The sequence below is a fragment of the Dermacentor albipictus genome, chromosome 1 (assembly GCF_038994185.2).
Source record: "Dermacentor albipictus isolate Rhodes 1998 colony chromosome 1, USDA_Dalb.pri_finalv2, whole genome shotgun sequence".
Lineage (NCBI taxonomy): Eukaryota > Metazoa > Arthropoda > Arachnida > Ixodida > Ixodidae > Dermacentor > Dermacentor albipictus.
Genome location: NC_091821.1, coordinates 321,722,304 through 321,749,384, shown reverse-complemented (window position 1 = coordinate 321,749,384; position 27,081 = coordinate 321,722,304). Strand labels below are relative to the sequence as shown.

General features: G+C 48.2%; 1 protein-coding gene across 1 annotated transcript in view; it reads right to left on the bottom strand.

Annotated features, from left to right (window-relative positions):
- The window catches only part of LOC135919385 (acireductone dioxygenase-like), a 31,743-nt gene extending 5,058 nt beyond the window's left edge, over positions 1–26,685 (bottom strand). Inside the window, exons 1-3 of the mRNA XM_065453171.2 lie at positions 26,413–26,685; positions 14,284–14,397; positions 4,741–4,923 (exon numbers count right to left, since the gene is read on the bottom strand). Of these exons, the coding sequence (XP_065309243.1) occupies positions 4,741–4,923; positions 14,284–14,397; positions 26,413–26,526 (411 nt within the window). The 5' untranslated portion in view covers positions 26,527–26,685. The remainder of the gene's footprint in view (positions 1–4,740; positions 4,924–14,283; positions 14,398–26,412) is intronic.
- Between the last annotated feature and the right edge of the window lie 396 nt (positions 26,686–27,081).

Sequence of the window (27,081 nt, the reverse complement as noted above, 5' to 3'; positions counted from 1 at the left end):
AGCTCAAAATTACTTTTTTTGTGCACAAAGTAAATAAAAAGTGCCCCTGTGTTTGTTGTTTGTTTTGTTCGCCAAAAAGAAAATGAATTAAACTTTGACATAAATATATGTTCATAGTATTTAACTTCGTCCTTGTCACTGCTGACAGATCACTTCCAACTCATTTGCACGTCCCATAATATCCGCGGACAACTATAAAAAATACATGTGTCAATTAAATTTATTAGGCGAAGAAGCGTTGACGGGGGTGGATCAATTCACCACAGCGTTATCTCAAGCGACTGCAGCATGGGCGTGATGCGTTAACGTCCCTACGTCTGCACAGGCGCTCGCCGTCTTTAATGAATACACATATTAAGAATAAGCAGCAAAAAACAAAGCCCCCGCTGAAGGGAGCACCGTGGCGCTTTTACAGGAAAAAAAAAATTTGGTTTAAAAGCGGAATCGAAGTGCACGACCTCTCATTTGCGGTGTAGTTGCAGCTTCTAAAGACTAGCTAGACATGTCATTCAAAGGTCCTTGGCATAAAATACTGTTCGGGCAGCCAAAACACAGTCGTCGAAGAGCGAACGGCACAGGCCAGTTGGGGAAAACGACCCACCGCAGAGATGACATCGTAGGAGTAGACGATGCGCGCTGCGTGAGAGATATGTCACTGCAGCGCCGATAGCGCACAGACACCGTGAAGTCCCCGTTACTTACGCCCGGCAGGTTTGTCACAAAACTTATACTGCGTATCTAAACTACATTTACCGACGGATAAGCGCCTACAGGCCTGTTGGTGCAAACGACGCATCGCAGCAGGAGCAGACGACGCGCGGCGCATGACGAAAGACGCGACTGCAGCGCCGGTAGTTTCAGTGACACCCGTTTCGGCCACGTCGGCCAATGGGCTCGCATAGGGAGCTGCGAAACTGAAGTATGTCTAAGAACGTTGGTGCAAACCACACAACTTCCTACTCCGGGTGCCCTCAAAACGGAGGCCCCTCAAAGTTATGTAGACATGAGTTGAAATACGGAAGACCACAGCGCAGCAGGACCAGATTTCCATCTAGGTAATATAGTGAGAATCTCTATGGGGGGGGGGGGGGGGGGGGGGCTGCTGGAGCACGATGGATGGATGGATGAATGAGGCTCAACCCTTTGGTTCGGGCGGCGGCGGCGCACCACCACCTGTCGCTGCAGCTTGGAGTCATCGCTGGCAAGAGGGAAAATAATGGTGCAACACAGGGCCTCCGGGATTGGCACTCACGGTGGTCGCGGAGGTCATGCATGTACGTACGGAGCTGGCTGATTGCTTGGTGTGGTTTTTTTCCTTCCGCGTTTGCACATTCTTTAAGTGCACGGAAAGCGCTGCATTTTCTCTGTGTAATGTGCGTGCGCATTTGTTTGTTTTCTTCAGTGAAACCTGGCAACCGCCTTTCTGGCTGATGCAACATGAAAGGAATCCCATGCAACCCACCAGGCACAGTGCAGGTGCTCCTCTGGACTTCTTATCTTCGTGTGTTTCGAAGTACTAAAAACATATGCGTGCTTACCGAACGGAACGAGCAGACGAGTGTTTGTATTCTGCAACCGAAACACTGAACAGACGATCAGGAACACTGCATGATCTGTGGTTTGAAACGGGCAAACTTAGACGCCGTTTTGATATATTCTAACAGTTTGTAGTATTTATTTTGTGTGAATTATGTTAATTTCAATTGTTTCGAAAGCGCTTTAGTTCATAAATAAATGCAGAAAGCTTTGCACAACCTGTTTAAATCTCGCGCGCTACCGGTCGATCGCAGCGCCCTACTGGTGGCGTCATCGCAGAAGCGTCCCCGGATCTGCCATAGTTTTGCTGTACGGACGACACACTGCCCCATTCCAGTACACTATAGCCCCGCCCATAGTGAGAAACTCTATGGCCCCGTCCTCCTGCGCCCATAGAGTTTCCTACAAAAAATTTTCTGGGAAACTATACCTGCGCCCACAGCCATATCGCCAAGCCATGTTTGACGTCATGCGCTGCGTGGAACCGAGCTATCGTCTGCTAAAAAATCGGCCACCGGGCTATGTGATGTCGGGGCATAGCTGCCGTTTGTTGCCGTATTTCTCCAGATGTAGCGTGCCACGTCTTTGACACTGCCAACTTCGCGTGATGAAGCAAGCGAGGAATCTTTGAGCGGCACATGCAGCGATAGCGTAGTATGCGCTGCACATTTTGACTTCCTCAACGCCACCAGCTCAAATCACGAAACACGGCCTCCGAGATTCGCTTGCGCCGGCTGGCTTGCGCAAATTTCAGAGGCCATGGACCAAGTAAACGTGATCAACATAGATGGCGACAATAGTGTTGCGCTAGCGCTAAATGCTGCTGATGCTTTTCTGCACTCTGAAATTTCATGCGTTCAGCAAACTTTATTCAATGGCTTAGCCATCCATTCACGGGAGGTGAAGGCTGGTGCTACATCGCACAATGCAAATTGTTACGCGCGTAGATTGTTTGCTGGCATGCATTTTGATTTAATCCGTTAACAAAACTACGATGTTGTTAAATACATGCTCGTTCGGCAGGCATGCAGCCTGTGACGTCACGGCTCTGAAGCGTGCCAGTGTTGCCCCACTGTTATGCCGTTCGAGTTTAATATAAAAAAATCAATTAGAAATTACCTGTTGGGTCAAATGCGCTCAAATTGTGTCAACGTGTTCTTGAACGCACACAGTTTAACTCACACAATACAGATAGTGATCGAAAATTAGGTGTCAGACCCTCTTTAATGGCCAAACTTTGTTCGTGAAGGAGCATAAATTTGTTGGACCGCCAGCAAACATGGGCATCACACATCCGCGTAATGATAAAACCCACGGATAAAACCAGACCAATCCTGTAATAAACGTGCCTGCTTCGGCGACTCGCTGGCACAACGTGGGGGGATCAGTCTTTTCATTGTTACAAGTTCCATAACGCACTCATAAAACAAAAAATAGCTTATTCGGCACCTATTCTCCAAGGTTTATTGCAAACTTCTGAGGAATGGCTTCAACGTTTACTGGGAAGGGGGCTGCGAGTGTGTCTTGGGGTTCCGCAGGCTGCCTCGAGTTCTCTAGTAATTGCTGAAGCTCGTTACCCACAATTTCCATTCATACGAACGGTTGAAACCATGCTGACATATTTATCTCATCTTAACCCAACACGAGAAGTATCCATTAAACCTCGCACTTAGCGAACGAAACAAAAGCAAGATTCTTGATGTAGTTCAGGAACATAAAACATTATTACCAAGATTTGAATTATGCATTATGAATGTTAGTTATCCTCCTTGGATGATAACAAGTCCTAAAATAGAATTATCGGTCGACGGGATTCTATCTAAAAGAGACATGTTCATGGTAGCCGTATAGCAACTGACACTTTTCCAAATTTACTCATTATATGTCGCCAGTACATCCACGTGTATGCAGACGGTTCGTGTCATAAAAATTCCTCAGCTTCAGCATTTGTCATTCCACATTTGACGCTAGAGCAAACATTCAAATTATTCCGAGAGACATCTTCCACCGTGGCAGAACTGTTTGCAATCCCATGTGCTTTGCGTTTCATAACATCGAAAAAGAATTTGCAAAAATTGGTTATATTTAGCGATTCGCAAGCCGCTCTCACATTACTACAAAGCAAGAAGAAAAATTCTTTGAACACTTTGCTATTGCGTGAGACGCTCAAAGAACATACAAAAGCAAGCAAAATGAGTCACGTAACTGCATTTCAGTGGATACCCGGGCACTGAAATATTCCTGGTAATAATGCAGCGGACGCAGCTACGAACGGGCCCACAATAACGCAGAGACAATCAATCGTCCCCTTTTGGGTAGTGAACTCCCTCTGCTCCTGAAATAGATATCCTGTCGTCTCAGCAAAACTACCTGGTTTGATCAGCAATCTAAGAACTCGGAGTTATACTTTATAGGCCCATGTATAAACCTATCGATTCCGGGAAATCCAGACAGAAAATTTGAAACGTTGATGCACCGCTTGCGTCTTGGTACTGCATTTACGAGACACTTCTTATATACATGATAAAACGTGCCCCTAGTCCGCAGTGTTCTTGTGGCCGTCCAGACGAAGGTGTGCATCATCTCCTCCTCGAGTACACTAAATACGATCCACAAAGAAGGGTACTGCAAGCGAATTTGTTTCTTTTAGACAGAAGACCATTCACTCTAAAAAAGTTGCTTGGTCCACGGCCAACTGCGAGCCTTCAGAAAAGAGCACTTGCTTTAATGAAGTTTTTCGAGGACACTAACATTTTGGGAAGATATTAAGTTTCAGTTGATCCTATTAGGCTAAATGAGCGGCATAAATGTTGTTCTGGGTTCAAAATTGACTTATGTGGTGATCGTAATATTTACGCAATGTGTAATTGTGTTCTGTGCTTGCAGTGTAATTACATGTGTGTTTTGGCTGTTCAAAATATCTGACTTTATATATGCGCATGTGTACTGAACTCATGCACAAAACTTTGCGATTCATGTGCTGTTGGACTGTGTAGTTTTTATTCATCCGGTGTTCTATGAGTGTCATATTTTGTGCCATTATTCTCCCTTTTTGCGCGTACTTGTTTCCTTCGCTAAAAGCGACAAGGAGTAATCGGTGCCGCCATAAAGGCGCCAACCTTTCCTATTATTCATTTCAATAACAAACACAAAAGTGCCCAATTATGTGAGTGCAGAAACGTAGAAAACAGCGCCCGCGCGTACCTGTTGCGTTGCCGGTGAGAAGCGGTGGTATATCTGCGCGGGCAGAACGAGCAGGTGGCCCGCGCCGACCTGCAGGCGCAGCCACCGGTCGGACTTGTCGCGCACGTCCAGGAAGCCGGTGCCGCGCTCAAAGTAGCGCACTTCCTGGTCCGGGTGCTTGTGCTCACGCCGGAACATCTCCGTCTGCGTACAGTGATGACGTCACTCGCCGCGCTTGCCGGTTGGTGCTACGGGGGGGCAAAGCGAGGAACAGCACGAAACGGCACACTTGATTTGCAATAACGATTGCCGCTTAGCCCTCGTTTTCATCCCAAGGCGCCCGTTTCTGCGTTGAGCGTCGGCGACCTCGGCGTAACCGAGCGAACGAGCACAGCGAAGGATGAAAGAGCGAACGGGGAGAGCAGCGGGGGATGAAAGTGGGTGACAGTGAAGATATCCGCGAGGAAGAAAGCGGGAAAGGAAGGTGCAGCGGAATAATGAGGTGGAAAGCGGAGGAGGAGAGGATGGCGAAAGCGCGAGAAGAAAAGCGTAGTGCCGCGCAAGACGGGCTCTGTGGCGACGACCGCTACGATATGGCGCCAGAGTAGCGCCTGTCGTCTGTTCACCGATGACGCCACCGATAAGGCATGCTGCGAGCGCGTCCACGGATACCATATACGAAAACAAAGCACTGCATGAGTGGAGATTTGTCTGCGGCGGCTGCTGTGAATAGCGCCCCCACACGTCACCCACGCGCTGCTTCTCGCGATCTCCCGATTAGCGAGGCAGTCGCGCCACGCCTCGCTCCATTTGCAACGTGCCGCACGAGACAGATTGTCCGCGCCAGCCAATATATCGCGAAATGAAAACATGTATAGGGCCGCGCTCAAATTTCGCCTTAGGTAGTATCGTAATCGCCGTTGAAAATTTTTCATTTACTTTCGTTTTCATGTATTTATCGTTTCTTTAATTCAATTAAGAAATATAAATAATTATCCCTAGCTTGCTGTCCTTCGTGTAATTATTTCTTGGCTTTTTATGATCTGACTGATAATCAGATCCTCGGTTTCCTTTCTTCTCGCTAATATATATATATATATATATATATATATATATATATATATATATATATATATATATATATATATATATATATATATAAAGAGAGAGAAGGTCAGATGATGTTTCGGTCGTGGAGGAAGGAAACTCGGCCTTCGTCTCAACAGTAGCCGGTGTCCCATCTCCTCATTTTCGTTCGATTTGATCTCGGTTATGTTGACAATTTCCCCAGGGCAGCGGAATAAATGCTCCTTTTTTCGCAAAACACGTTCATAAAGCTCCCGATCGCTTACATGCGTAATTTACAGCAACGGTCGTAATTATTCCCCTCAAGTTGAACTTAACCTGCATATTACCCATAACGGTATTCCTTATTTTCGGCAAATACAAACAATGCACCTTGTAGGGGTTGAAGGACGGGACTTCGGGATGAAAACACAAACTTGGGAGGGATTTATTCTACATTATTTACAAGGAGGTGAGCGACAAGTAACATTTGTACAGTCATTACGGGCCGGCAGCAACTCGGACGCTGCGGCCCGCGGCAAGAAGTTCGAGAGAGGTGAATCAGGGAATCAGGGCATGTCCCAGAATCCTCAGGTCTCTCTGGAAGGCTTCTTATAAACCCTTCGAGCACTGTAAGTCACGTCATGTTTGACCAATGGGAGAGTCCGCTCCGATGACGCCACTTTCAGCCAATGGTAGGCGCCCGTGTCGCGGTGTCACACCTGGCGGCTCTCTGTGGTCTTGCCTCGCAGACTGGCAATGCACTTCTAACGAGGAGAAGGGGAGGGCTGCTCATGCTCCATTGTCGGAGGCCCACCTGCTAATCCCGGCGGCACACGAACTTGTTGGCACGTGAACTTGTTGCCTTAAACTTGTTTGCTCGGCCGCTCCTCTGGAATGTGCTTTCCTGCTTCGGCATTCCTCAATTAGCTGTGCTGCGATTCGAAGTGGTTTGGGGAACTCGAAGTAATCGCAGGAAACAGCTCCATATCTAACAGCTCGTCCTCGCCCCGGTTGTTCTGAATGGCCGGTGAACTCAATTCGCTGGCCATGAGGAACGCTGAAAGAAGCTGCAGGTTACTGGGGTCGAGCCTCGTTTGACAACCCTCGGGATCCTGGGCCCTGGAGAACATACGTCAAACAAACCAAACAACACAGCGCTGCACCACGCGTAAGCGCAGGCTCTTCACCCCTGACTCGCCAGGCTATTGCTGAGTCAAAATCAACCCTGATCTTTTAGTTCCCCACTTTTTACAACAGTTCCAACCACCCTTCCAAACAGCTATCCATTTCTCCTCGAATGCCGACAAGACCAGAGTACTATTGTTGTTGCAAAACAAAAGGGTCGTTGACGATGCAAACAACAAATGAAAACAGCCGAACATAACTTAAGTGGCCTAACCACACGAACAGCATGTTTCCAATCTATCGCAGTGGCGTACTTATCGCACGTAATGGTGCCACTGAACAATCTGGTCAACCTCACAAGTACGTAATCACAAGCGCACTAGCCTTGTGGTCACTAAACAAAACGCGTACTTGCGTTGTAGGCAAACTTTTCATTACGCTTACTCACGTTTCTTCCCTGAAAGTCCTACAGGACACGTGACATAAACGAACAATTAAACTTGCGGGACTTACACACTCTGCAGAACTCTTAAAATAATGCGTCTTTTGATAACTCGTTCCACGCATACTTATCAGAGAAGTCAGAATACGGCTGCCCTATACACACACGAGCAACCCACTCATAAATCTGCTTCCTTCCGTCCACACAGGACATGCGCTAATGGAACTAAGAACGCTTCTCAGTGCAAATCATGCACTCACTCAAATCTACGCGCTTAACCTTACAAAATTCAAAAACGCTTAAAAAGAAAGAAGGTTAAATAACACACACGCGCGTTACGATAGGCCTCTCAACAATAACCTTGACCCTCAGGTTACTCACACACACACACACACAAAAAAAAAGCCTATCTACTTATTAATGAGCATCTCGCGAGACTACATGTTTACTTATAACGCATCTTTCAAATCTCGGAGCTTTCTCAAACCAAAACATAAACAAAGCTCAAACCTTACACATTGAAAGAAACTCTAGTCTCAAATTGCGAAATTTTCCGATGCTCAAAATAAAAAACAACACACTTCATTTCTACGGAAGCGCTCCTGGCCTCCCTTTCCAAACGCTTCCGTCTGACTCATACTTTGAGTCGAACCCGCGGTGGGCGTGGTTTGAAAGCTACTCTGTCTGCCGAGAGACAACAAAAGGGCTGATTCACTATCAGCTCCCCCAAGACGTTACGGTCTCCTGCCAATTTGCGTCCTCGCGCCCCGCTTTCAACACAAACTCGATTGACCGCGTCGCTACTGCCCACCTGGTCTCGTCCTGCCACCTTGCGTTTCTTCGAACTGCACGCTGAGCTGTGAAAAGAACTACGGAACGACGAGGAGCTTAACTGCCTCGTGCCCTTTGTCCGCGTCCGTGCAGAACATTCTTCGCGGTCCCCCTTTGACCTGTGGCTCGAACGTTCTGGATGCGTCAACGTCGTCCTAGACGACCGCACCTTCTTCCTCGCGCCCTGCCCTTTTGGGTTTCTCGCCATCTTTGGCGGCGCTACATTAATTACCGACTTTCGGTCTCGACCGCGCTTCTTTTTACGGCGCTTTCTCTTTGCACTCGCTTTCATGTCGCCTTCTCGTGCTTCGTGCTGGCCGGTACACATTTCGTCGGCCCGGATCGGCCTCTTACCCGCACAGTCTGAGTGATTCTCACTAAAATCAACACTCGCTCTGCCTCGACTGGCGGACAGCTCAACCGACTCTGGAACAATGCAGCAGGCTTTACTCGAGTTAGACAACTCGCACTCTTGCGAACTGCCCTCTGCTACATTGCCCAGCTCACGCTGTGCATCGGCACACAGCCCGTCGGTATCGATCGCTGTCTCACGCGCACAGTCCGAATGATTATTAACTGAACCATCCCTCTCTTGGCTATCTAGACTGGCGGAGAGCCGCACCGATCCCTGAACAATGCAGTTGTTCTCTCGTGGACTACGGAGCTCGCCATCCCGAGAACTACTCTCAACTGCATCGTCCAGCTCGCACTTCATTTCTGCACGCACATCTGGCTCTACATGGGTGATCGCTTCTGTCTGGTCAGCAGTACCCTTTTCTTCGCTAGCAACCTCGCTAACATTACCAGCGACGCACACACGCGGTAACTGTGCCAATTTGTTCGCAGCTGGCCTAGCTGTCTCCACAGTCATCTGTTGGCACAGCACCTCGTCGCTCTCACTCTGGCCTTTAACGGCCTCTATTGCCACTAAGGCATCGTTAGCAGCTAGCCTTTTCCCTTCACTTATGAATCGGCAGCCAATCTCACAGGCACTACTCTTCTCGTCGGCTTCTGGCGAAAATCCGCTCGATGCTGCCTCATTCTTTCGCTCTGTACTACCTACAGAATTCTCAGACAGCCGTTGTCTCTGTGCCAATAACTGATCACAATACTGTATCTCTTTGATCAGTGCTGCCTTCTCTCTCTCATACTTTTCCTCTCGCTCACGTTCGCGTTCATTCTCACGTCCGTGACGCTCACACCTAAGAGTAAGTTCTTGAAGCTCCTGCTTCCGTTCATTCTCGCGTTCTTCACGCTGACGCTCACTCCTAAGCTCACGACGCTCTCGCAAACGTACACGACGCACACGCTCCCGTGGCTCCTGTATCACCTCCCAAGCAAGCGCAATGCTTTTGTCATCATTGCCACTATCATTAATCGCCTTTATGATAGCTGGCGTTTCCATCCGTTCGTCCGCCTCAACTCCCAAATCGTCGCACACCAACAACAAGTCTAACCTCGTCAACCTTCTAAGATCCATGGCAGCTGCCCCGACAGGTGGTTAAAACTGTTTTCCTTAATTAATTTGTGCAAACACACAATGCAACAAACTCCCGATTCCCAGAACTATCAAAATTGAACACACAACCTTTGAGTCTGGCGAATCATAAGGAAAAAAACCACGCGCTCACTTACGGTTACAGCACCCTGCCATCCGGTTCACTCGTCCGCTGTTTCCGGTTCCTCCGGACTCCCTGGGTCGAAGGCTCGCTCCTTCTTCGCTACTCCCAGTTTCTTCGGACCTCTTTCGACGAAGGCTCTCTCTTCTTCGCTCTTCCCGGTTCCTTAGGATCTCTCTCGACGAAGGTTTATCCGTAGCGCTGCCACCAGCTGATGCATTCGGAGGCGATCCCACCGCTGCCACCAGATGTAGGGGTTGAAGGACGGGACTTCGGGATGAAAACACAAACTTGGGAGGGATTTATTCTACATTATTTACAAGGAGGTGAGCGACAAGTAACATTTGTACAGTCATTACGGGCCGGCAGCAACTCGGACGCTGCGGCCCGCGGCAAGAAGTTCGAGAGAGGTGAATCAGGGAATCAGGGCATGTCCCAGAATCCTCAGGTCTCTCTGGAAGGCTTCTTATAAACCCTTCGAGCACTGTAAGTCACGTCATGTTTGACCAATGGGAGAGTCCGCTCCGATGACGCCACTTTCAGCCAATGGTAGGCGCCCGTGTCGCGGTGTCACACCTGGCGGCTCCCTGTGGTCTTGCCTCGCAGACTGGCAATGCACTTCTAACGAGGAGAAGGGGAGGGCTGCTCATGCTCCATTGTCGGAGGCCCACCTGCTAATCCCGGCGGCACACGAACTTGTTGGCACGTGAACTTGTTGCCTTAAACTTGTTTGCTCGGCCGCTCCTCTGGAATGTGCTTTCCTGCTTCGGCATTCCTCAATTAGCTGTGCTGCGATTCGAAGTGGTTTGGGGAACTCGAAGTAATCGCAGGAAACAGCTCCATATCTAACAACCTTATTTAGTTCACCGAGGTCACCGTATAAACCAACTACGAAAGTCCTCTGACGCATGAATATAGTTTTTTTTTTCTTAATGAGGGCTCAGCAGTTATTTACAACGCTTCGAATTGGACCAAGAACGGTGCGGAATGTATATATATATATATATATATATATATATATATATATATATATATATATATATATATATATATATATATATATATATATATATTACACGGCAGGTTACCGTATTCGTTCGAATGTAAGTCGATCTTTCTTTTTTTTTTCCGAAAGTGTGACCCATTTTCCTGCGGTAAAAGAAATTGTCAGGTCTGCCCGGATGGTGTAGCACTAACTGCAAAAGCAATGTCTGGCTTTGTGTCTGTACTTCTCGGACGGTGTTCTAACAAAACGCGGGTACGACTACGCGACAGCACGGGGGGTATAGGCCAAAATTTCTGGCACACTTGAAAGCTTTATAGAACGCCGCGTCGGGCCTGTAATGACATCGCACGGGCGTCACTGCATGCGCTGCAATATGTGTATATTTAAAATAAAAGGCGAGCACTCTGAATGTATTGTTTCGCGAAGTTTGTTTGCAGGCTGTCGTTCTCAAAATTCTGAGCAATAATTTAGCCAAGAAAGTTAGGCCCAGTTGGCCTGAGAAACTTTGTAGTGATCGAATAGTGTAGCAATAGATCCACGCATATGCCATGGATAAGCATATAGCATGCATATACCTAAGCATATGCGTAGCCCCACCGCGATGTATATAAGTGCTATGCATATAATTGATATAGCAATAAAATGAGCTATCAACGTGACCCAAAAAATTGACAGTCACTTTAGCATGCGCCAAAGAGGGCGAAAGCTTGCGCGCTCAAGAAACAATCACTGAATTAATTGACATTCTCATGCGAATGTGTTGTTCCTTCGCCCTAATTAACACCGAAGGTTGTGGGTTCGAGTGCCTTATTAACTTCGCCTTAACACCATAGGTCGTGGGCTCGACTCCCACCGAAGTTCGTGGGTTTCAGCGGCTGAATAAACTTTATCTTAACTAACTTTGGGTTTTTTTTTTTGGGGGGGGGGGGTATGATGGGTGGCGCTGCAGCCAGCTGTGGGAGACGACGACGACAAACGCATGAGTGCGTCTCTGCGAGAGGCAAGCTCACGTGACTTTCCGTACCGCACTGCGCGTTTTCAAGGCCCCCTTCTGGTCAGGCATTTAAGGCTTTCGCCCTAATAATTTGGCCCTACATTCGTGAACAAAGCTAGCAAAAGTACTGAGCTAACGGAGTTTCTTACCGTTGTGCGCGCCAAGGCCAGTCTGTAGATTTACCCAGAGTGGAGTTAAGAATTACTTCTATTTCCGACGCACTCGGCGACACCGAGGACGACGTCGTTTACAGGGTGCCGAGGACGCCTGCGAAGCGTCCGACGAGGATGCTGCTTGTGGCATCGAATAGCGCGATTTACTAGCCGAACTTATGGTAAATAAAGGTGTGTCACGTTTAAAGCTTTTCGTTTTTCCAGGAATAGTGTATATATATATATATATATATTAGTCATATAATGAGAAGCCAACAAACACTGACACCAAGTACAACATAGTGGAAATTGCATGAGCTTAATAAATGAAATAAAGTAATGATAAACTAATGGAAATTAAAGTGGATGAAAAAACAACTTGCCGCAGGTGGGAACCAAACCCACAACCTTCGCATGTCGCGTGCGATGCTCTACCAATTGAGCTACCGCGGCGGCGTTTCCCCATCCACTTTCTTGGGTATTTATGTGTACTAGTAGAACCCTGGGAGTGTTAGCCAGCGCCCCCACTCACAGACCTTGGCGGCGGACGTGGAACGTCTTTTTTGCCGCAGGCGTCACGAGAACGTGATCTTTTCGGGTGAAGGCAGCTGGTCAATAAACCCACATATGCTACCTGAAGGCATCAATGTTGCCGGATTCGAGACCCTCGTTATGTAATAAACGAGAAGAAAGGGGCTTAACCGAGGGACCCTCGGTTAACCCCCTTTCTTCTCGTTATATATATATATATATATATATATATATATATATATATATATATATATATATATATATATATATATATATATATATATATTCTCGGCGAATTTAATATATCGTGGTCGACCTGAATTCGGTTTAACGGAATTTAAAAAAAAAACGCCTGCCCAATTTAGCGCAAGACGAATTACTGTGCTGGAATGCTCGAAGATGTATTCATTGCTTACACTAACTATATACGCATAATTGACAAATTAACAAAATGAAGCGAATTATGTGTTAGCTAATTGCATTACCGCAGATTTTGGAATTAACGATTTGGAGCCAGTGGTTTTAAGACACATCCACTTGGAACGAATTATGGAGCTATAACACCAGTTTCGAGATAAGCGCAGTTAAACTTGCCGTGAACTGTTGTTCCACCTAATCTTTAACAACACGCCTTTTTATGCATTGAAGCTCGAAAGTTACTGGTACACCAATGCACTTCGTCGCAAGCTTTGCGAACGCATTCCTTGAAACTAGTGTCAGTATAAAGGTTCCTTCCAAGTGGATATGACTTTAAATGTTATCGGCTAAAGTTCGCATACTGCAATATTAAGTGCAGAGTAACTAGCTTAAAAGGTAATCAGCAAACGTTTGTTAATTAGTGATATATTAGCTTTCATCTATTTTTCCAAATAACGTCTGTCGATGACAGTAATCTAGCTAATTATGTAGAAGTGTTCTGCATGTCACGGGTGATCTATAAAAATTATGTTAACGATCGATAAAATAAAACAACCCGCATATATATGCTGTTGCTATTAGTCAGTGTGATTTTTTGTATCAAAGCGTCGCGACAATGAAGGGATGTCATTTTTTATGAGTTTGTGCAGTGAAAGCATGAAAACCGTAACGCAAAGACCCAAAAATTTTCTCTAATCAGCATCAAACCGAGGTAAATGAAGCGAGTTTTCTTATTGCTAAGCGCCACCAGGAGAAATAGTCTTAATAGGCCAATGACTAACGTTTGCTTTAGAGTTTAGAGGGTATGGGAGCGTTCATAAAGATACGGGGTTACAATTGCCTTCACGCAGGCCTTTCGCGGTGCAGATCAAGTCTTTTTTTAGTCTGTCTTTTACCAAAAAAATATTTCAACTGCATTTAAATTGAGTGCGAAGCCTGCGCATATACTTACAAGCAACATTCTTGAAACGTTGGCTTGAAATTATCTGCCAATGCCAAGCCCTCGCGTTTTCGTCTTTACCTCTGTCCAGGCATGCAGGGAGATTGTGTAATGTTGAAATGAGAGTTTGTCGAAGTGGCGAAGCTGTTGTAAGTACCCCTGTCTCCATGTGGGCCCCGCGCAGTTCAATAAATCTTGCATCGGCGTCATTTTTCGTCGCTTTCAGATCGGAAAGAAATGTTGCATAGCTTTAGAAATGGCGAACTTAAATATGTTTTCGGTCGTTATGGGCATCATTAGAGTGCGTTATACGTATCAGACTCTAGTTGCGATAAACGACAAATCTAAGACGTGTATATAGCGCATACGCATACCGGAATATACTGGATCGCGCGTACAGTACATGCGCATGCGCAGACGTGCTCGTATGTATACGTACCATGCTCACGTAGTCGTCCTTGTGCGGCGAGAGATGGAGGCGGTCCTCGTAGCGAATCTTCTTCCTCTGCCTGATGCGCTCCAGCATGGCAGCGGCATCCTCGTTCGACGAAGTCTGCGCCATATTGTGGGCTTGCGTATGGTATCACGTGGTACGCATTGGCGCGCCGCACCGACATCACACATCTCTCTCTCACTCTCACTCTCTCGAGCGCGCCGTGGAGTGTGCGTGTTTATAAAAAGGTTTATACGGCAGGGTATCATGCCCCACGTAATTTGAGCCAAGCATTAAATGTATGCAAATGCCACGTAGCTGGACTGAACCAAGGTAACGCTGTTTGCCGTCGCTTGAAGATGATCAGGTTGCTTTTATTTTTCATTCTACCTAATTAGATAACTAGCCTTAATTAAATTATCAACTTCTTGAATACTATAATTAGATGAAAAGTGTCAATGACAAAATTGTAGAGCAACACGAAAAACTCCCGATGCAGCTTTCTGTTGCTCGATACGTGCTGCACAGAAGTATTTTTCTTAGCCTGAAAGAAGCCGCGAATGCGCGCAAGGTGCCTCGAGCGGCGAGTGCACGCTGCTGGCGCCTAGCGGCTTCGCGCGCTCGCTTCCAGACAACCGCGGAAGCAGACGACACAACGTCATGAGGCATAGCCCAATGAAAGCGGAGCTTTGCCCCGGTCACTCGGCGAACGAGTTGAGGAGATAAAGCATGGCTAGGGAGGAGGGCAACTTGTAGTCGTCCCTAGCTCTCTTAATATGAGCGTTTCACCTAAATCGTTGCGCGAATGTTTTATTGTAGCTGTACCCTCCGCGTCCACGAAGTCCGTCCCAACCATTTCAGGGGTCTTTTAAATTTCTTATATTTGGGATACGCTATACATCGGCCATTGGGTATGTGCCGCTTCACGGCCTTCTACCTGGTGCCCCACGTAACCTGAGACAAACCAAAAAAAAAAGTAAATTCCCAGCGTCGGCGCCGCCGTCGCTGGGAAGCAGCTCGCAAAAGTTCGGAATTGGAAGACCAGCTCTGGGCCGTCCGGCAAGCCCAAGATGCCACCCGAGCCCAAGGACTTCGAGCCGCCACTTGAGGCCACCACAACCAAAGCTGCCGGACCATTCTTTTCAAGTTTATTTTCTTCTTCAAGGCACACGCTGGCGATAATCTCTAGATAGCCGTGAGCCAACATGCGCGTGACTTCCGTGAGGGGGACATCAACGTTCACAAGAGCACTTTACTCTTTCGATCACCGTAATTTCAAAGCAAGGACATTGTGCGAAATCTTAGAGGTGCAGTCTCTGTCACAAACGCCCATAATCGAGCCCGCTGTGAAATAATCATAATTTAGCATTAAGAGTTCGGTCATGTTAAAGGTATTTAGTATACACAAGGAGGTCACAGTAAAAGACGGTATCGCGGCCTCCTTATGATAGTTACTTATGATAGTCAACAACTAAAAGCTCTATTTTTGTTAGCCACCACCCTATAAAGCCAATAGACTCGCTGTCTTCATTGTCTGTTGGCTTTATATGATTGTCACATATGAAGACATGCATTTGTTGATCTTTTTTCCGGGGACTGTATTTCACCCGCTAAAAACTTAAATGTATCGCTCAGCGCAACACGCACCTGCATGATTTGGAACTTACTCGAAGGTTTGCCTATTCGCGGATAACTGTAATTTACCAGACAATAGCTAACCAAGACGAAATTGCCTTACTCCAGACCGATTTAAATAACATATTTGTCTGGTGTCAAACATGGAACATGTAATTAAACATTTCAAAATGCAAATCATCGCGCGTATCGCGCACCTCATTGGCGTGTACACACTATCATCTTGATAATACTTGAGTCTGTTTCATCTTACAAATATCTCGGTGTACATATTTGTAGTAGCCTATCATGGAACCATCAGGTAAAAGGTACGTCGCCAAAGCTAACCGTTTACTTGGGTACTTTCGAAGAAATATCTATATGGCAACCCCTCCTCCCCCTCCCCTCCTCCTTCCCCTCCTCCTCCCCTACATCACTTACATTCGTCCGTAACTTGAATACATATTATCTATCTGGGCTTCCGGTGGTACACATTGATAAAGGACCTTGAAAGGGTGCAGAATCATTCCATTCGCTTCATCGTATCCAATTATGGCCGCACAGCCAGTGTTACCATGAAGTCACTGCTTAACCTTCTAGAACTTACCATTCAGCGTAAAATAGCCCGGCTCACTCTTTTTCATAAATTTTGATGACTGATGACTATGCTATTAACAACATGTTTAATGACGTCTTGTAATGACCAAAATTGATTACAAATGACTAAAAATGCTTACTAGTGAGCAGTAATGACTAATAATGACTGAAATTACTTGTAATGACTACGAAATGACCAATATGTATAATGACAACTTGTAACGACTACAGTTCATTAGGAATGACTAAACATGCTTAGTAATGACCAGTAATGACTAATAATGACTGAAATGACTTGTAATGACAATGATATGACCAACATGTCTAACGATGCCTTATGACCGCAACTGATTACACATGACTAAAATGCTTAGTGGGGAGCAGTAATCAGTAAAAGAAAGAAGAAAAAGAGAAGAGGGACACAGAAGGAGGCGAATGACAAGAGGAGGAAGAGTGGGCTTTCGCCGTTCACCCTCTTAAGAGAGATATTAAGAGACCCTGTAACTTTTTTAATAACATGCTTAACATTGCCTAATTATTTGTACTCGATTTATCCTTCAGTTTTAGCCTGTTTGTTTGTTGTTCCTTTTAGATCTTGAAATAACTCTGCTTTTTCCTAGTTGAAGCTGTACATTTTTGTCTTAATTTGTCGATTGATCAGGCTCCCTACTCTTATTGTATCAACTGTTTCTGTTTCATTTTGGTCTGTGATATGCCCCTCCCCTCTGTAGTGTGCAAACCCTGAGTTAAATAAATAAATAAATAAATAAATAAATAAATAATGTTATCGTTGATTCTATCTGTTGTTTATGTTCTTGTTAAACCTAGTGTTACGCCACCTATACTTCTACCTGGAAGACGCCGCAAGGACTTGGTTCGAGAACAGAGAGACCGCCCTAGCGACATGGGACCTGTTTCGTGAGAACTGCCTGAAGACCTTCACAGATGTACGTAAACAAAGGGCTGAAATTCTAGAAACTCGGTACAGCTGCTGTTAGGATTGGGGGCTCAATCCCATCGCTGGTAACCCGATGTCAAGATTGGAGTCCGGCATGAATTAGAAGGTAGCTGGCCCATGCCGTCGTCCAACTTATCCACGCTGAGGACGCTGATGAAGGGAAGGACTGCGTCTCATCGAGAACGAGGAATATGGGCTTATTTACATTATCTACATGCGGTTCATCAGTCTAGCATGGCTGCGAGAGAAAAGTACATCAGTCTAACATGACTGCTTGAGAAAGTGCACTGAGCATCCTCACAACAGCGGTTTATAAACACTCGATCCTCCCCCGATTCCCAGGTGACGGAAACGGCCGTCCAGTCATCGTAAATAAGTCGCCTCTCTGCGGGACGGTTTACACACACACACACTTCCTTGCGCGAGGTTCACGGTCCCCAACCGAGGTCAGCCGGACTTCGTAAACTCGGAGTTTGTGTCAGGAAAGGTGCCTTTTATTCCCCGAGCTGCCCCCCGCAGCGCGGCCGGTAGCCCATTGTCTTGCGTCTCGAACGGCGCGTGGGAAGAGGCCTCAGTAAACGTTCCCGCGGGCACTCCCCCGCTCGCGGCAGACCAGGTTGGCGGTGGCGGGCTCAGTAACAATAGTTGGTCCTCCGAGCGCGTTTAATCACAATGGCGACGAGGCTAGAGCGTAACGGTGGCGTTCCAAGAAAAGCTGGGCCGCCGCTGTCGCAACTGGCTGGCAAAACTTGCATCTCAGCGGGCTGTTCTTAACACTGCCCAAACGAGAACATTGCGATTTTCACGGAAGAGATGACTCTTTCTGTTCCGCCACGTTGACTCCAACATGACAGAAGTAAAAAATTGTGCGGACCGCACGCAGTGTGGGAATCGACGTTGTCGGAAACATTTTGCAGGCACCTGGCTATGCAGCATTGTTTGGGGTTTCGCAAAGCGTTACCAGGTTGAAAAATGGGATTGTAAATTCAGCATTCGTGTGTGTGACGAGAGTACAGTGAACTAGCATTAACGCGAGATTGCGTGTGTGACGACAGCAGCAAGACAACGACGACGGTAAAGACGATTGCGTGATTTGCATCTGAACGAGCGGCACGGAGATGCGAGATGGGTAAGAAACGCAGAAAACTAAATGCTCGCGGACGGCAGAGCGTACTACTTGGATGACACAAACGGGTGTCTTGACGACGCTACTGTAGCACAAGCTGAGGCCCGTGTCCTTTTATAGCCATGCGGGCGAGTGGTGTGGTACACACCACTCGCCTAATGCTTAATGCTTAAGCGAATGTTTACAGCAGACCACCAGACCCAGCTCCGGCCAGTCCAGAGGGCTCACGAAAGGGCGGAGGCTCTTGGGCTTCCCGTCCGAACGTGGGTGCGGCCCGCGACCCCTGTCGACCACTAAACCAAGAGTGGGTGGGGAGGGGTCCCTCAGGACTCAATAAAGTTATTTCCTTCTCCTCCTCCTCCTCGTCCTCCTCCTCCTCCTCCTATCTATCAAGAAAGGGGTCAGGCAACGAATTGGAATCTTTCCAACGCATGCGTCTGCATGCTTACAACAAATATTCAAGCTATTAGACTGGGAAGCCTTAGGAGGGAGGATCAACGGCGTATATCACGAGAACCTTCGGTTTACAAATGACATTGTCCTGTTCATCAACGCTGGGGGGGGGGGGGCGCAGTCAACAAATGATTCAGGACTTGAACCGAGAAAGTGTAAGAGTTGGGTTGACGACTAATATGCAGAAGGCAAAAGTACAATCTGCAACAGCCTGGCAAGAAGACAAGAATTATGATCCCCAGTCAGCCTCGGTAGTCTGTGCTGGAGTACGTTCATCTAGGTCAATTAAGCGTTCAATCATTGCATTCTACCGGTGCTAACATATGGGGTAGAAAGTTGGAGGTTAACAAAGAAGCTCGAGAACAAGCTAGGGATCGCGCGAAGAGCGACGGAACGAAAAATGTTAGACGTAATGTGATGAGCCAAGAACAGAGCGATGTGGATCAGAGAGCAAACGGGAAACGCCGATATTCTATAGTTTACATTAAGAGAAAGAAAATGGAGCTGGCCAGGCCATGTAATGCGTAGGGCAGATAATCGGTGAACCATTAGAATTACAGAATGGATGGATGGAAACAACTTTATTTTAAATCCGGCAAAGTTTAACGACCCGGGCTCAGGTCTCCCATGAGGGGACTTCGAGGCTTTGCCTCGTCGCCGCCTCTCGGGCCTGCTGGACAGCCCAATCTTGCGTCTTAAGGTTGGAGCTGCGCAGAGCGGCGACCCACATCGACGCAAGAGCCTCCGGAGCTACTGCCATTGTAGCTGATATAACACGATACTCCCAGAACATGTGTGAGAGCGTCGCTCTAGTTTGCGGACATAATATGCAAAGAGGACTCGGGTATTGCGCGGGGAAAATGTGCCGCAATCGCACCGGACTGGGGAAGGTTGGTGTCTGCAGTTGTCGCTAGACGACTGCCTGGCGACGTTTCAGTTTGGGATAAGGTGGGGGCAATAACCGCCTGCCTAGCTGGTAGTGCTTGGTGATGTCATTGTATATGACCTAGCGTTCTCGAGTGCTTTGAACCAGGAGTTCCGAACTCGAAGAGGCGGTCTCCGATTCTGCGCGGCGGGTCAGTTCTCGCGCAGAGCGGTTTGCTACTTCGTTCGAGTCAGTGGGGCCCTCGTCGGTGGGAGTGGCGACGGGCGCTGGGAACCACATTATCGCGATGCTCTCGAAGTGCTGTCGACCAGCTTTCCTTAGGATCTGGAGAGCTTCGGAGGAAATGCGCCCCCGCGCGTAGTTGCGAACTGCGGATTGTGAGTCGCTAAGAACTACCTCGCAGAGGGGGTCGGTAAGCGCAAGCGCAATTGCTACCTCTTCCGCTGTTTCTGGGTATTCCGTTGCGACACTACACAATTGCGTAAGCCGGGAGTTAACGTCTACGACTACCGCCGCGAACTGATGTTCTCGTGTGTATTCTGCCGCGTCTACGAAGCGAGTAGTCCTCTTCCCGCCCAAGGAGCGCAGCAATGCCTTGGCACGGGCCTGGCGTCGGCCCCGATTATATTCGGGTGCATGTTTCGAGCGATAGGGGCGACGATCAGCTGAGGTCGGGTAGGATGACCTGTTCCTGATCGTGTTGGACGTGGCAATTGAAGCCGAGTTTCTGCAGGATGTACCGGCCCGTGGCTGTCAGGGACATGCGTTCGCGTTGCGAGGTTCTTTGCGCATCCATGATTTCCTCAAGCGTGCTGTATACCTACAGCTGTAGCAGACGAGCAGTGCTCGTGTACTATGGTAGGCCAAGGGCGATCTTGTAAGTGTTGCGTATAAGGGTATTGGTTTTCTCCCTTTCGGTGACATTCCGGTTGTGGAAGGCAACCACATAAGTAATGTGACTGATTGCGAAAGAGTGTATGAGGCGCTGGACGCTGTCCTCCTTCATGCCCGTGTACTTGTTTGTAATGTGTTTGATCAGGCGGGTAGCTGCTGTAACCTTGCCTTCAATTTTGCGGATATATCTTCTATATTTGACCCGTTGGCTGCTATATGCATGCCTAGGATGCGTATCTTCGGGACTCGGGGACTACAGGAGCCGTCTTGCGTTTAGAGGATTATTTCGTCACATTGGCGCCGGCGGTAGAGGAGCAGCTCCGATATGAGCGGAGATACTCGGAGACCTGTGTCTTAATTGGAGGTAGGTTTCGACTGCAGAGACCGCTGCTTGTAAGGTGCATTCTAACTGATTGTCACTGCCCTTGTCGACCCACAGGGTAATGTCATCTGCATACAAGGCGGGATGGAGGCCGTCAATCTCGTCGAGGTAGATCGGGAGACACAGCAACACGAGGTTGAAAAGGAGAGGGGGGATATGACCGACTCTTGAGGAGTGCCGGTGCTTCCTGGTGCATGTTCGTCGGATGTCATGCTGTCGACCGCGAGGGTGACTGTGCAGCGCGACAGGAAGTCTCTGATGTAGTTGTAGCTTCGCTCGCCCATATTTAGCTTTTTTATTCGGCTCAGGATAGCTGCATTGTTACGATCGGCGTGCAGGGGTACTGACCTGCGAGTGTTGTAGCTTTGCTCGCCCATGTTGAGCTTGTTTATTCGGCTCAGGATAGCTGCATTGTTACGATCGGCGTGCAGGGGTACTCACCTGCAATGTGTTGTAGCTTTGCTCGCCCATGTTTAGCTTGTTTATTCGGCTCAGGATAGCTGCATTGTTACGATCGGCCTGCAGTGGTACTGACCTGCGATGTGTTGTAGCTTTGCTCGCCCATGTTTAGCTTGTTTATTCGGCTCAGGATAGCTGCATTGTTACGATCGGCCTGCAGGGGTACTGACCTGCGATGTGTTGTAGCTTTGCTCGCCCATGTTTAGTTGTTTATTCGGCTCAGGATAGCTGCATTGTTACGATCGGCCTGCAGGGGTACTGACCTGCGATGTGTTGTAGCTTTGCTCGCCCGTGTTTAGCTTGGTTATTCGGCTCAGGATAGCTGCATTGTTACGATCGGCCTGCAGGGGTACTGACCTGCAAACATTTCCCGGCCCGCCGCATCTGTTTCGATCGTCCTGCGAGGGTAGCGATCTCCGAACCCTTCCCGGCCTGCTGCGACAAGTCGTTTTGGAGAGCCAGCAATGCGCCTCCTTCGGAGAATTGGCGACGTCAGCAAAGTTGATCAACCATGCGCCTCCTTCGGAGAGTCGGCAACGCCAGCAAGGCTAGCCACGTTCGACGGACCGAGTATTAATTGTTACTTGATTCGCTGTCGCCTTCACGTTCTACTTGGAGCAAGAGGACTCCTGGAAAAGGGTGTTTTGCGGGTGCGTTTTCACGGGCCCCAGAATTCGTCACAGTCTGCTGACAATCGCGGCGGCTACCTGAGAAGTCCGCTCTGCGATCAAGAGGCGGCGGCTGGGGCCAAGCGTGACAACCCATATCTACGAGGACCCGCTCACCTCGGTGTGTTCTGTGAATCCAAAGTGCAGACGTGAGAGAGTAAAGCCTCCCTCTCAAAGGCGGGTCGACTACGCCTCCAAAGATGATTTTGGACGGTCCGATTGGATGGAGGTTGAACGGCAGTTTTCCCTCACCTAGGGATCTAGGGAGGACAGATGGTTCTTAAGCAGCAGTTTTCGGCTCCTCTTCGTGCTCGTGTGCTTCGTGCAATCTGCTCGTGTGCTGTGTGATTCGTGCTTCGCCTTTAGGGCTCCATTTGGGAGTCATGCTAGACTGTTGAAATGTATCTCCTGTGGTAATGTAAATTTTGTCATTAAATCCCATACTCCTAGTTCTAGATGAGAGCAAGTTCCTCCCTACAACCACGTCCCAAGCGTGGGTGTGTTGGACGACGGCATGGGCCAGCTACCACATTTTTACGTGCCGAACTACAACCCGTATAACTGGTTGACAGCGATGGAAAATTCCTCCCTTCAACAACGTCTAAACCTTACAGCATGTGCTACATTGTCAAATGCCTTTTCCAGATCTAGGCCTAGGATCGCCCAGTTGCCGCTAGTTGGGTCGTTGATAATCTGGTGGTAGAGGTGGGGCATGTCGTCTTGAGTGGAGAGGTGTGACCAGAAACCCACCATAGTGGGTGAGTAGGCTCCAGTGTCATCGAGGTGGCGGCTGATGAGGGAAAGGAACGCGTGCTCCATCACCTTGCCAACGCAGGATGTGAGGGGAATGGGCCGCAAGTGATCGAGGCTGGACGGCTTGCCTGGCTTTGATATCAGGACTGCCTCAGAGCGTTTCCATGCCTCTGGGATGCGACCTGCTCGCCAACATTTGTTGACGTATGCCGTAAGAACGGTTATCGAGGCATCATCGAGGTTTTGTAGAGTCTTGTTCGAAACCTTGTCGGAACCAGGTGCTGATTTGCCATTAAGGTCGTGGAGAGCTGCGCGGATCTCTGACTCATGAAATTCTTCATTGTCACATTTGTCTCTCCAGTGTAATTTCCGTGTTGAACATTGGGTCGTTGAGGGAAGTACTTGTCTAGCTGGCCTGAGCTGTTGATCGCTCGTGGTAGTCCGTTTTTTGGGCAAAAGGCATTGCAGGTTTGCTCGCTGAGCAGACTTGCTCTGCGTTTCCCCCGAGGTGACGAAGGGGATGTCACGTGCTGCCATTGTGCAGCTACCCATCGACTGCGTTGCAGTTGTCATACCATTGTTGGTGGCTTAAGGTCCGGCAATGTTCTTCTAGCTGGCGATTGATGTGTTCGATTTTCTTACGAAGATTTGGTTGTGCCTTTGCTTCTTCCATCTTGCGCGTAGTGATGTCTTGGCTTCCCAGAGGTGGGCTAGTCGGCTGTCCATCTTGTCAACCTGGACTTCGGGTGTGACTGTGTGTGTCGTCTTGTTCATGTCGTCATTGAGCGTCTCCATCCATGCCTCGATGTCACCTCACCTCTCTGTTCGACTCGCTGCTTTCGGAACTTGTCCCAGTCCGTCCATTTTAATAACTTAAGAGTAGGGGTGTACCCGCCTGAGGAATTCGCGTTTCTATGATCATGTGGTCACTACCGAGATCTTCAAAGGTATTGCACCGCGTTGCTTGAGGTATTGCGCGCGTTGCTTGTCACCATGCTATCGTCTTCACGCCTTCGTCGTCATACCATTGTCATCACTTTAACACCGTCATCCCTCGTCATTGTCGTGATTTTGTCGTCGTCATGCCGTCGTCGCCATACTGCCACCGCCATGCCGTCGTTGCCGTAACTTAGTCATCATTCTAGTCTCGTCATCCCATTTAGCCACCTCATTGTTTTAATTTTGTCGGCGTCATTATGTCGTTATCATGCCAGCATCATCATTCCGTTGTCGTCCCGCAGTCATCGTGTTACCATCATCATCATTCCAACGTTGTCATCCATTAGTCGTCATGCCGTCACGTGATTCTGTCGTCAACAGTCGTCAGTATGCGGTCGTTCTGTAGTCGTCATTTTCTCGCAGTGATTCCAATGGCGTCATGCCGTCGTCGTCATTGCGTCGCCATCATACTGTCATCGCAATGCCATGGTCGTTTCATCGTCGTCGTGCGTGGGAACACTTCCCAGCGTTTGCACGCACTGTCGCGGCACGCATCTCGGATGCCACGCGCGGACTTCTCGGCAGCACCGCTAGATGGCGCAGCATGTCTAGACGGAAGTGAGAGAGAGGAGCCCAGCTGCAGTGACACGCCCCGTACATGACGCGTTTCTCAGCGTTCGCACGCAATGGCGCACCATGCCGCGTGCCGATAAGGAAGCGGAAGAGAGGAGCCCCGGCTGCAGTACACGACTCGTACGCTCCGGCGCGACACCGGTGATATCTCGGAGGCTACGCTAGGGACTTCGCGGCGGCGTCACTAGATGGAGCAATGTCTCCAAAGGGAAGCGCGAGAGCGAAATCCCTCTGCAGTACACACTTCATACATGACGCGTTTCGGCGTTGGCAATAAGTTATGTCGCTACATCGCTTCAATGCTAATCGCATCACCGTCGACAGTTATCGTGAGATGGGTTCTGTGACTTTCTTTTAATTCGTTCGCTTACCCACTTGATGCTACCCTGGATCCGTCATTGCATCGTACGGTGTTGAGTTCCAGCTAGCGTGGAGACTGACGTTCATAAGAAGTCGACGCTGATTAATGTTTTTGTTCATCCCGTCTACTTCTTGCGAACGTTTTCTCTCGCCCCTCGATGCAGTATGTAAAGCAGGTCGTACATGGTGCCCGAGGCGCTGACGAGTTCTTCGAAAGCGTCGAGGAATGAGCCAGAGGCAGCGATCATTTGGACGCGCTACACAACGTGCGCGCGGGACTGCAGTTGCATCTTTGCTCTCCCTGCTTTTCCGCTCTCTTTTTTTATTCTCACTCTGCCGGTTCCCCTTTCACCCAAGAGGAAATTATGAAGCTTGTTTAGGCCCAGGACCAGACCCCTCAAATTCTGGCAGTCAAGAGGGCCCGCGAGGGGATAGTCAGGTTTGACCTGATGATCCGCGAGTGGGCCTAGCCATGCAGGCGACGTTGAGTTTACTCGCGTATATTGTGGACCAAATAAAGTTCTCTCACTCACTCACTCACTCACTCACTCACTCACTCACTCACTCACTCACTCACTCACTCACTCACTCACTCACTCACTCACTCATTTTACCCAAATAATTCATAAGGTAGACGAATGACGACACATCCACGTAGTTACCGCCCATTGTTACGGGTCAATTTCGTTGCAGTTAAGACATACACTGTAGTGTTATAAACCATATTACTGAATATTTACAAAAAGAGCCTCTGGCAACCTCACTTCTTTTTTTCATGGTATGTTGTACAGAGCGATCAACAAAAACAAAAGCCAGCCGCGAAAAAAAGAGAAGACTGCAGCTTTGCGGCCAACCACAAGTAAAAAAAAAGAAAGAAAGAAGAAAGAAAAAGCTATTTTGCCGCGTATTGCACGAGAAATTATAAATATGTGTGCTTGAGGCATGATATGTATTTATTTTATTTGAAGACATAGAGAGGGGCTTCTCGTACATGAAACACAATACGTTTAATTTTTTTTCACATTGTTCAGTGATAGAGAGAGAGAGCAAATGATAAATGAAAGGTAGGGAGGTTAACCAGGACTGAGACCGGTTGGCTACCCTACACTGGGGAAAGAGAAATGGGGACGGAAAGATTAAAGAAAGAAGGGAAAGTCCACCGGGGATATCAGTGATATGGGACGTACATTAATTAGGAGCTAAAATAAAAATATAAAAGAAGGTTGCTCCATATGGGACAGGCGAACCGAAGTTTCTGGGCGCTCTGCTGCCTTGGCGTTTACAGAACTGTCTATACAGCAGTACGTTCATTTCGACGCTAGTCGCCTTCTGTTTTTACAACTGAATGAGAGTTCGTCTTAAGGGAAATCTTTATAAGTGACTACCTTATATATAAACAAGTGCCGAGTATACCTCATAGAACTCCGCGCCTTCCCCGATGATTTGCTGGATCCTTTGGGCGTCCAGCACCTTTTCCGGCTCGTTCACGTACCAGGCGGTCAGCTTGTTTTCAGGCTTGGGGACCATGGCTCAGGGCAGCTAGCCGCTATCGATTTAGGCGACGGACGGGGCAATAGCAAGCGAGCGTCTCCGATGCGTGAGCGAAACGTGCTGCTCCGATCCCTCGATGAACGTATACTGACACGGCGGCACAGCTTTTGCGTAGGAGTCAACACGGTCCTTACGTGTTATCGGACGCGCGATAGCGCGGCAGGTGTTGTGCTGTCGAAGCCGTGAGAGCGGCGCGTCACATAGTATCAGAGTCGTTCCGGCGCGCCTATTTTTATGGTGCACCTATTCTAAGCACAAATTTCGCGAAAACAGTTGTATAGCGAGAGGAAAAGCAGGTGACGATGTAGAGGCTTTGCCTGTCTGCCAACTGCGCAACTGTTCACCTCGGTTCAACTTTTCTTTAAACGTTGCCTCGGCAAATGTATATACGTTATTTACTCGCGCATGCCAAAAAAGAAAAGGTTAATTTGTACTCTTTGCTGGCTTGTACCAGTGAAGGCTAATGTAAGTGGCGGTGAAGGACGAGACCTTGGCATCAATGCAGAACCTTCGGTACGTGCGTGCTGCGAG